The sequence below is a fragment of the Nicrophorus vespilloides genome, unplaced genomic scaffold (genome assembly GCF_001412225.1).
Source record: "Nicrophorus vespilloides isolate i.1.1-1 unplaced genomic scaffold, Nicve_v1.0, whole genome shotgun sequence".
Lineage (NCBI taxonomy): Eukaryota > Metazoa > Arthropoda > Insecta > Coleoptera > Silphidae > Nicrophorus > Nicrophorus vespilloides.
In genome coordinates this window covers 32,091-44,697 of record NW_017097489.1, presented here as the reverse complement: position 1 = coordinate 44,697, position 12,607 = coordinate 32,091, and the positions used below count along the sequence as shown (strand labels likewise).

At 28.6% G+C, this 12,607-nt stretch overlaps 1 protein-coding gene across 1 annotated transcript in view; it reads right to left on the bottom strand.

Annotated features, from left to right (window-relative positions):
* The window catches only part of LOC108560220 (calcium uniporter protein, mitochondrial), a 43,570-nt gene that overhangs the window by 19,204 nt on the left and 11,759 nt on the right, over positions 1–12,607 (bottom strand). Inside the window, exon 3 of the mRNA XM_017917676.1 lies at positions 6,340–6,390. Coding sequence (XP_017773165.1) covers positions 6,340–6,390 — 51 coding nt within the window. The remainder of the gene's footprint in view (positions 1–6,339; positions 6,391–12,607) is intronic.

The following is a 12,607-nucleotide window of genomic DNA, read 5'->3' as shown; positions in this document are numbered from 1 at the left end:
AAAATTATATAGTATTTATTATAATTTCTTAGATATTTCTGCGATTGCATCTGCTCTATATTCATACATTCCTGGGATTTGGTTCTGTATTCCGTTACTGCAATAACAATAGCATGGATGTGCAAAATTAAGATACCATAAATCCATATAATTATTCCGGATCTAATAACGCGTTTTACTTTGTATTCAGGAAGAGGAATTCATAAATAAATAGAGCAAATATGAGAGGTGAAAAAAAATGATAATGAACACAATTTACAGAAATCCGTCTCATTTCAAAGAGCATAAAAAATAATAAATACTGATCATAAAACAGGAAGGAAAAGAGAGAGAGAAAAAACGCATTTCGAACTGAAATAAATTCTTGATTCGAGAATATAAAGTTTTATTACGCCGAATTCAATATATAAAAAACTGATTTTATTTGCAAAATATTGCAAGTCAGTGTAAGGCTATTTCCATTAATTGGGCTTTCATGCATTTTAATTAATTTATAACTTTTTTGGGCGTGCAATTAAGGCACGGGACTTTAGGGCCGTGAGATAAATGAAGGTGTGAAATTGATGATACTGAAATTGATTAATGCGATCTGAAAATAATTAATCTTGAAACTGTTTTCAACCGCACGATTATTCGGGGCAATTAAGAGCCCAAACACGTGAACTCTTTTCGGTGTAATTACATTTCCTTTTTTGATCATTATTTTTAAGTTGTATATAGAGCGAAACGGTCACTAATTTTATACGTTATTTACTAAGTTTTCTCCTAAATTTCTATGCTAATATACATCTCAAAAATGTATTGCTTTTAGTGAAAATTCTAATACAAAAATTGTTCCATGACCAAACAGAACACCATTTTTTTTCAATTTAAAAAAAATGTTTTACAAGGGGTGGCTTATATGTGAGCTTGAGCTCATTTAGCCAGAAAACATGATATGTACATTGTGATATATTTGTTATTAAAAGAAAAAATGTTTTACAATTATGGGTTTTTTTTTATAAAAATGAAAAGGTATTACATTAATATTAAGTTGCTTGAAGCTGTAGACGAAGAAAAACATGTGATAGTTGGTTAGTTAAACGTCCGAGTTTGGTGGGCGGTGGTTTTTGTAGGCGGAGGTTTGGGTCTGGTTGGAGGAACATGGGTTTGATGGTGTTTAGGAAGTGAACACCTCAGCACAGAATAAGATATATCAGGACGGGATAAAACAGAACATCATGCGAGAGAAGAGGTCAACATAAAACATCGACTAAATAGAATAGCACTAAAAAAAATAGCGAAAAAACAGTGATAAAACAGAATAGTACAGCTGTTTTGTTTTGTCATGTTTTCTTGTATCACGTTCTGTTTTATCCTATTCTGATTGATCATGCTCTGTGCAGGGTAGTTCTATTTGTTCCGATCACCCAGAAAGATATATCTAAAACTAATATAAAATTGTATTTTAATATAAAAAAATGTAGTGTAGCTTTAGCTGTGCGGTTTCACTAAGTTTACAATTATTGCATCCAAAGGCTAAAACATTTCAGACAAAGTAAATTCATAAATTATTGTATTTATCAATAATTAAACCTATTATTCTTATTTATTCATTCATTCAGGTACTTGAAAATTTTATTAAAATACTCTTTGATATATAAAATTAAAGGTATATAAATTCAATAGATAACACGATTACAAAATTTAATCAAAAATGAACACTGGACGATATCAACATTAATTACGGTTATTACCCCTTCGTTATCTGCAAAACAGGGTTTTGTCGCTAACTGCGGCAAAATATGTTTTAACGAGAGAAAAACAAATAACGGAGAACCATTTATTGCCCTACGTATTTTTTTTATGTGGTAATAAATGTTGACTTTCCCAAAAACAAAGATATATGTTTGACTTTAGAAAATAAACGAAACATATATTGAAAATATTTATGATGTTGTATATTCGATGTGTTTTTTTCTTGTTATATTTATGTGATATCTAAATCTAATGTAATTTCATTACTCGTCTTACGGTTCAACCTAGTCAATAAATATATTATGAACTTTCATGTAAGATCTTCAATAAAACTATTTCAAATATGCTAATGATGCTTTGCTATTATAAATTAATGCGTTAATGGATGAAATAAAAGTACTAACGAATTAAATACAGTTTCATATTACATTTTATGGCATTAGGAATAACACTTACAAAATTAGACATGTAAATGTTACATAAACATATTTGCATACGTATTTCATTACAGGAAGTTGACTTGAAATAAGATAATTCTAAATTTTGTTTTGAAATTAAAATTTAATTCATTCAATTATGGCTTTTAAACAACAGTTTAAAGTACAGTACTCTATTCTAGGAATGGGTAAAATTTAGACATGGATAGCCAAAAATATTCCTTGCAACAATTATTAGGGAGCCACACATTCATTTTTTAACAAACTTTTGAGACGAAAGACATATTTTGTCTCCTGAGGACAATTTAGAAATTATTTGAGGGCCACATTTTTTTTTAATAAAGTTTGAATGTGTTAAAAATGATAGTTTTATTTTCATTTTAAATTTATCTTCAGAGCCACATATAAGTGTCAAAGAGTCGCATGTGACGTAACTTGCCGACCCGTGTTCTATTCTAAATATTTTTCTAGTCTCGTGTTCTAAACATATAATATTAAAAGAAACTTTATTTTTAGTACTAGAAGTACGAAGAAAAAATGTATCTATATATTTTTTATTCAGTAGTTGTGTCCTTTTATGGAGAAGCTAGATAGAAGGAATAAATTTTGCTGAATTCGATACACTCGGCTCATGTAAATATTTGGTGAACCAACGAAATTGCCTTACCCGTCCAGACAAACTTAGCTTATTCAAATTCAGCAATCTCATGTATCCTTCTCCATGGTAAAGAAATAAAATAAAACAATTGTTACAACTCCTTTTCATATACCGCAGCAAAATTTATTTCCAAGAAAAATATCAACTTACCAACATTTATCCAAGAATTTAAAAGTATTATTAATGCTTGAAATATTAATTATTTAAATTTTTATAATAAATAATTATTAAATAACCAACCAAAATGTTAATGACAGGTTAAGTGCTAATTATTAATTTGCTTCACAATAGAATGATCAAAGAACTTTTATGCAATTAATAGATTAAGATCATACTCTAGTATTAGTAGCAAATATACGATCAGATTATAATAATTGTAATTAAGCCCTTAAGGTTGGGCGTGTTACATCAAAGATGATATTAATGTGGGCTTCGGTGGATACAGAATGTGATTATCGAAACTATTATATAACATGATCGAGATTGATATAATACCAACGTGCGTTCGTCGGGCAACAATAAACGATGCACAAGGAAATGTGTAATTAAAAACGATTGCGATCTACCCGACCATTGCGCTTCCTCTAATTACGCACAACTATTATATAAGACACAACCGAGTAATTGTGTTGATAGTAAGCGCATTTCCTTCGACTGATTCTAATCAGTCCAATGCATTTCAAACTAGAGAAATTTAGAAAATTCATTTACAAGAACTAATTAGACCGTTTGTTAAGCAATTACGCAAATATAACATATGATTATTATATTCTTGTTACTGTATTAATTGATGTGATTTGTTTAAATTTAAAACTTTGGAATAAGTATGTTCCAAAACATATTTTAAGTGTTCTTAATAATAATAATAATTTATTGGCCAAACATTAATACATAAGAAGAAGAAGAAGAAAAAAGTACAATTTATACATAAATAAATTTTAACATATAATAAAAATATATATCAATAGGCTGGCCAAAGGTAAGTGTTCTTATTATCTAAATTACGAGTAAAATAAACAATTTTAAATCATGTTATAAATAATGAAAACTTTTTACAACATATTTTTATTTCATAACATAAACGAAGTGAACTGTATCATTTTTTTAAACTGCTATACAAAAATATACTTTGCATAGTAAAAATTGAAATTCAACTTCATCCGTTGCTAAAAAGAAAGTCTATTGCTGGATAAGAAACTATATATTTACAAATCGATACACATGCCAGTGTAGACGTATGGAATTCAGATTGAATTATTCAGTTATATGATTCAACAAGTAAATCCAATATTAAAATACTTTACTACTTCCATTAGAAAACAATGTGAATAATCATCAACGCAACATGTTGCATACCCATCAAGGTTATACATGAGATTAGAATGAAGACATATATAAGTAAAACTAGAGCTTTATCATATTTAACTTAATATAGTTAATATGCAGACAATTGTCTAACCCTGGGGTTCCCAAACTGTGCGAAAAGCGAAAATTCTAATATAAAAACATAAAGTTCGTCCTGAGATATATGTATGTTTTAGCTTGCCGCGGGGTGCCGCGCATAATTGTGATATATAAAGGGCATAGCAAACTGAAAAAGTTTGGGAACACCTGGTCTAACCAAATGTATTATAACGTTATCTTAATTACAAATAGGAAACTGGCGAAATTATGCTATTCACAAGGAAGGTTGTGGTAGTTAGTAAATTGATGCAAAAGTAGGTAAAAGATTATTTCAAATGTTAATTTAAGAAATATATAAGACAAGTAAGAATTGGTACATACTTGTTTTATAATATTGAATATTATTCAACTTGAAATATCTTAAAAAAAGTTGATTTTATATAATTAGTATTTAAAATAAAGAATTAATTGTTAACAAACCACAAATTGAAACTGTTTAAGAAATCAATAAACAAATTTTATGTTCTCTATTGAAACATGTAGCTTCGACATGTTGTTTGCAGTTTATCTTCGAAGAATATTGATTTTGCGTACAAAACTATAAAACTCCTCGGCCCTTATAAAATATAAAATTCATCGAATAAATTATTAGCTGCGTTAGTTGGCGTCTAAACTTACGACAATATTTTATTCATCCGTTATACTTTTGAATGTAATTCGATGTTACTAATTGGAATTTCAGAACTTCCAGACTGCAATTACAAATTTTAATTAAGGCAATTAATTTGCATTCGCTTCAAAATTAATATTCTCCGAAGTATGCTTTGGTCGTTTCTGTTTTGCTGTGTGCCTTCATTCTATTCGTTCAAAAAATTCCAACTTAATTAGTTTAAAAGTATATTTCGGGAAACGCATGCACATGAGCAGCAAAGTGATTTTTTTTTCATGTGCATGCATACTTTCCATATTGAGAATGAAAATTTAACACACGCTATTTTTAACAGAATATTGTTTTTTTTTCCTTTAGTTGTTAAACGTAAGGATGGAAATAGGTAAGTTTTGTTTCGAGGTTTCCTTCGAAAGATTTCTATCAGATAGGATTTAGCAACAATTGTAATCGGAAACAATTTTCCGCCAGGCCATTCATTTAGTGTCTTCCTTGAAGTATCGTGCACATGGATAATGCTAAAGTGAGATTAAATGCTTTATCACGGAAGGAACATCAAACAAGTGGGAAACCAACCGTGACTGGAATCGTTTATTAGTAGACAGAAACGAAACTAAGGCATCTGAAGCTATGCAACCAAATTAACTATGTTTTATTTTAGTAAATTGAAAAATGTACAGAAATATTGATATTTATAATGTATACCTCACAATTTTAATTTGTACTCATTTAGACTGCATTGACGGGGGTGCGTATATTTATCGTGCACATTTTACTCTAATGCCCATTATATTTAATGTAGAATAGTATACTAAATAATTATTACGTGGTAATATTCATATTGTTTTAAATTTAGTAACAGAAACTTATACTTAATCGCGATTTAACTCTGGAGGGTATTATTATAATCTTCTAGAAAATGCCCTTTAATTTGGTTGGTATGTCAAGTGATGATTTTTTATAGTCCATACCATCCGATGTTGATTCAGTTGTCTAGATATTTGTTGGTAAATTTAGGAATTTCTGGCCCTTCAAAGGGTTAAATGTTTTCTGTATATCTTGAAATTCTAAATGGTCCACTTCCTAACTATCTATATCGTCATACTAAACTAAACCATGAATTTTTCCATTATATGTAAGCTCACAAACACATTAGTGTAAAGCTCATTCGATTTATTTCGAGGAATTTTACGTATTCGTATAAGTAAATATTTATTTTTCGTTTACTTTTACCAGGATACGACCGTAGTCATGACTTTAACATGTTTTGTTTGGCATTTCAAACGAGGATAAATTTAATGAATCGTAAAAATAGCTACTTTTTTTTAGCAAACTCTCTCGTTGTGATACCTGGAATTCTGAACAAAACGGAAACGTGGAAAGAATGTGACAAATGTCCGGCAAACTGCAGATTTGATTAAAATTTTTGAACTTACCTTTGAATACTTCCGTAACAGCATTGTGGAGTGGTTGTCGCGTATATCGACCTGAAAACAACATATATATTCATGCACTAATTGAGCAAAACAAAAAATAAATAAACAAGAACAAATATAATTTCAATGAGAAACTTACTAGGAATGTTATAATTAGATAATGCAGCTACAAATAAGTGCTTTTAACCTTCTAAACTATTTACTAACTAAATTAAACACTCGTATGTATGTAAATTGATGTGTATATTTATGTCAATATGGTTGTTTCAGACGTACAAACTGTTGGAATTCTACATGCGAACTTCAAGAATGCAATGATTAAATTAAATAAAATAGCATTCAACACCTGATATTTATAAATATATATTACTTAACTGTATATAATTATACAATTAAATGTATTTTGTTATTAACAAGCGTCCTTATAGAAAAAAAAACATCTGTTTCTTCATTTCAAATTAAAAACAAAAATTAAAGAAATTCATTCTGAAAAGTTTATCTCTATGTGATATTAGAATTATAATATTTGCAACTTGATAATGTAAATGTGCAAACTAGAGAGTAAACTGAAGAATAAGTCAATTTTCATGTCACATTAGATTAGTTAATTTGAGGATTGCAACTGGCCCTTCGGAATGGTTGAAATTCCAAACACGAAGCTTGTTCAGTATTACACATTAAACACATTCCTGAATCGCACCATCTACTTACTACCATTACTGAAGTTAAATTTAATATTACAGTTTTCATTTTAATTTCTTATGATATTTTCCATATTGAAACACAACAGAACAAAAGCATGCAAGGCTAATGATAACAATTTCAAAGATGTTTATTAAAAAAAGAAAGCTTTTCAAGTACCAATAAATATGCGGCATATTAGTAAGTGAAAGTGTAGGAAGTAAATGTTTTTTTTTTTCAATATTCCTGTGATTGACTTAATAACAGCAAAACGTGATGGTACTTAGACGGACGCCAATCTCCAGCAATCGAGTTCGAAAATTAATTAATTGATTGATTATAATTTATAATTGGAGATCTCTACAAATGACACCAACTAATTAAGCATGTAATTAAATATATAAATTTATTAATTATGAACACATTTTATGTTGTAATTATTACCAAAGTAATATATGAAGAGTTGTGGGACAATGTTCAGTCAATTAAACAATCGTAACGAAATGTTTGACAAGTAATTATCGAAAGCATAAGCATATGTCGCTGTCTACAATATTACATTAGTTTCATTACGTTATTTATTATAGTTTAGAATGAATAGTAGGTCACGTTTTCAATTAAATACAATTACCATTAAATATCGAGTACAACAAGCACAATTTGCACCTATTTGAGCTTGCAAAAAATCGAGGGTACAAAAACCAAAACTTTCAATAATTAAATGTAAAGTAATGATTTGATATTTTAGATTATAAAAGTATATGTAATATAAAAGAAAAACTTGAAATGTTGTGAATACGTATTATACAGTAGAATCTGTTTTTGTGCGGTTCTTTTTTATGCGATATATGAATTCCAATGGCTCAAACGATTCTGTTAGTTGATTTTGAACTAATTCATAACAAGAAGATGCGCATTTTGGATTAATACGAGTAGCAGTGAATTAAGTTTTAAAATGTTTCCATATGTAATTTAATTATTTATTCAAGCATGTTTATACACGAGTGCATAATATATTAAAAATTTACGTTTCTTAGTAGTAGGCAATCCTCATTGAATTGTTTTTGTATATTCAAATGTAAAGCAGGGTTTTAATTAAAAACAATAACTAGTAACGAAGATGTCATGTTGGGAACGTTAAGCGCGGCTAGAAATTGATGAACGATATTCTGGTGTTAAAATATCTCGCTTCTATAGAATCCTTTTGTATATTTCACAAAAGGGGTCTTGCATTTTCCTGTGGAAATATTTCATGGCAATAAATCCATTTAACGTCTCATTAAATCCACCAGTTTGTGACCCATAAAGAGACCATCCATTAATTTCTACTGAAGAAATGTTTGTTCTAAAACTCACTTTTAGTATTATTAAAGTACGAAAACTCTATATGAAAAAAAAATATGAAGAAAAGCCCTCAAGATACGCTAGTTGATGTATCAATTTATTTCGTCCGTATCATTGATTTTGAACACGTAACTGACTATAAACATGGGACACGCGACCCAAGCGTTTCTTATGCAAGTAACATGGACAAAATTATGTAATCCTTTTAAGTGGAAATGTTTGGGACTGTCCTGGTTGTATTCTAATTAACCGGAATTAAGCCCAAGAGTTGCGTAGGAAAACCAACATTAGAGGGTGCCAAAATAGAACAGGATTATATCGTAAATTGTATAGCACTTTAATTTAAATAACATCATGTCACTCATAGGCTATTTAGGACAAAACTGTAATTACATTACATTGTGGTAATAAACCTAAACTTGCAACATTTATGGTATAAATCATATAAAGTAATTTTAAAAACACAACAAATACAACTTTTCATCCGCATAATATTAATTCTAACCTGTTTCTTACCTTTAAATGTTCATGTAAAAACTAATGATTGAAAGCTTTATGTAATTAAAGAAGTTTTATAACGTTTCTTCACTTATCGGTAATTAACTATCATATTAATATTTAAATTGTTAGTGTTCTTGTATATTTTACCTATTTATGAACGTATGTAATTTTTCTCTCACAAAATTTGTATAATTGTATTTACTACTACTTTGTATTGATTACATAATTAATACCTTTATAACAAAATACATTTTCTTCGAATTACATATTATCGCAACATACATTTCCCATTAACATTATACATATTTCAGTCGTCATCTGTTTCGGCAAAACAAATTAAAAGTACTCTATTTATTCTGCGCACATTCTTCTGACGCAAAGCATCATTACAATGCAGCAACACTTTTTTCCCATTGGAGTAGATTTTTCCGCACGGAACTCACCTATAAAATTATTATCATCCCTATTGTAGCCTCTACGTTATTGCAGCTTTTCAGCCTGATGTGCCATTACAGTAGATGTGTATCGCTGTTTCACAATAACTATGACCATTGATTTTCATTTCCGAATCGCAGTGTAAATTGGGTTTACGTAAGACACATTGTATGCCGGAACGTAATGAAGATTGCGGGTCATGAGAAATAAACGGGTCAATTAACAATTATCGTTAACACGACTCTTTTCAAGCCGTAAATGAATTTGCAAATAACTTTAACTACGTACAGCAATACCTCTGTTCGACCAATATCCCAAACTTTTTGTAACAAGAGTAATCAATAAACTAAATACATACAAAAAAAGACTTTACTATATAAAGAAAAACAAATACCTATTAACTATGTGTAAAATAATTTTCTATACTTTTTTTTAGAACTTACTTATATTTTAAATTTTGTTTTGAACTTTTCAAACCAAACTATAGTGAATCCGGACTAATCGAATCCAAACTAAGTATTACCGTCTGTATATTGATTTAATATAATTATATACTTTTTCAGTATAGCTACATTGTGCAATTGTAAACTGTAATAATAAATAAAATAAATTATATCGTAAGGCGAATAAACGATAATTAAGTCGATGAAGAAAAATAATATATGGAATCTGTTAGTATGAAATATTTATAACCATCAGAGTATTACAAGGAATGACCAAATGTGATCGATATGTCATATCTTGAGGAAGATTAATTGCTAAACATATATTCGTAGTCGTCAAGGAAATGAAGAAAAATACATGGTTGATGTAATTTATAGAACTAAATTAATTTGCTGATAAACGTATAAACGTTTTTTTCTATTATTAATACCAAGAACAATAATATATTAAATTATATTTGTATTCATTGCATAAATAATAATGAAGTCAATAATTAACACAATTACTATGTTAATTTGATACTTTTCAATCAAAAATGATAAATAAAAGAAATAAATAAATAACTCAATTCTTTATACATTCCATTAATTGACAATTCTGTGTTTCATATATTACCATTACCAAAGTACTACAATAGTTGAAAATAAAACATACTAAATTTTAATTGAGAAAAATTAATTCTAAAAAAATTGTTCACAAAATGATGTTTTTTCTAAATAATCGTTTTTTGCTTCTTCTATACAGTTATCTCTAAATTTTAAATTAATACGGTTTCAAACAGTGCGGGATAATGGCGAAACCTATTACAAGTACTATGCTAGGTATTATTGTATTTGTATTGTATTGTATTTTATAAATGTTATTTTAAAAGTAAAATATATGTATATGGTTAACTTTTCCAAGCTTTATTTTGTAGATCATTCTCACTTTGTATACTCAATATACCTAGTAATGTGAGATTAGTTTATTCCATTTTATGAACAATATAGATACTTTACTAATTGACCACCAACATTTTTCATTTAATAAATCATAAAACATTCAAATTTTCATTTCAAATAAATAACAATTATTAAACTTCCGTTTAATTTATTTTATGAAAGAATAAGTATTTGTCATATTTTTTATTATTTGAAATAATGTCTGTTACTTTTACTATTATGTACCTATTTGAACATAATTACAAATTATCAATTCATATAATATATAAGAGCGACTAATGGCCGAATGGTTAAGTCGCCCTATCCACGGTCCCGTGGACGCCGGTTCTAGTCCTGGCAAAGCCTTTATGAGCTCCATCGTTGCAGCAATAGAACGTTCATCATAAAATGGACAGTCAAATGAATGAGGTTCAGCATATGGACCTCCAACCAAGTCGATGGTCAATTATAATGTTATGGATAGCAGCAAATACACAGTCAATAGGTATAGTGTAATCGCAGAGCATCAATATACTACTGAAGTTAACTTACATTACAGGACGACAGCCAGCCAACAAATCACAGATGTATATAATGATAAAAACTTCTATTGGGAAGCTTACTAAAGAACAAAATGTCTACCGCCATTAGATTTAATTAATGTTCGCAGGAATAGATTGTAAAAATAAATATACAAAGATATAATAAAATAAAATATAATATATGAAAGTCTTGTATAACTAAGAAGATGATATAAATTTACCTTATTTAAATCTATTTGAAATATTAATAATAATTATTATACTTTTATAATGACGAAGAAAGTTGTTTTCTTATTTAGTAATAAATGTTCATGTCTCTATTATTTCAAGTAATAATGTTTACGTCTACATTGCTTCTTTAATATAAACATAATACAAGTTTAACACAAATTAAAAGTTTATTGTTCCCGATTTTATTTAAAACCTCCGTTAAGACGACTCGAATATAACGGTTTCGTTTAATTAGCTTTTTTAATTGCATTACGCATTTAATGCATTTCCGACAGATTCACCGACACAGACGCAGAAAGCCGCATATCCGCAAAAGGTTGAATTGAAACGTAATCAAAAGAAAATAAACTAAATGTGTGAGAATGAGATAGAGAGATGACAACAGCAAAAAAACTGGTTTAATTTGTTTCCAGTCGCAAATATTATTTTGTAAAAGTTTTAATGCGATGCCAACGTTAATTCCCATGCAAACAATGGCGACGTTGCGGCGATAAACTTTCGGGAAGGACGACAGGGAATTCCGGGAATTTAAAAGGGGGATTGGATCGTAGAGCTGCTTACTGTGCTAACGTCTGCTATCTCCTATTTTCTGTCAGTGACAATCTCATTACAAAATTCGCAGGTGTTCGTAATATTATAAAGAGCGATCGATTTTGCAATAAACGAGTGTTAAAGTCTCTTATATAACAACTCTAACAATTTTATATTATTTTTATAAGACAAAATATTTTAAAGCTTAACGATAGTTAAACAACATTTGGAGCGAATGGGAACAATAATTAAATTAGGCAATTTACTAAAATTATATGATTTTACAAACAAAAACATGCACAGACCTAGTGGTCAATGACCAGTTCAGATCAAATAAAATTTCTACTATTAACAAACATGCTCAAAGAAAAACAGGTATACAATGATAATAATTTATAAATAGCAATTAGTTTTTTCAACATTATGCATGTTATTTACTGCTAGTGTATATTTGACCTACCTTTTCTAATAATATAACAATAGCTTATGAACACGGCATAGTTATTAGTTTTTATCATCATCATCGGAAATAGTATATGTATTTATAAAGGAAAATCTCTCAATGATTAAATGATTTTCATAAAATTATCAACATTTTTAAAGAATATTATTTCAAACTGAAACAATTTGAAACAATAA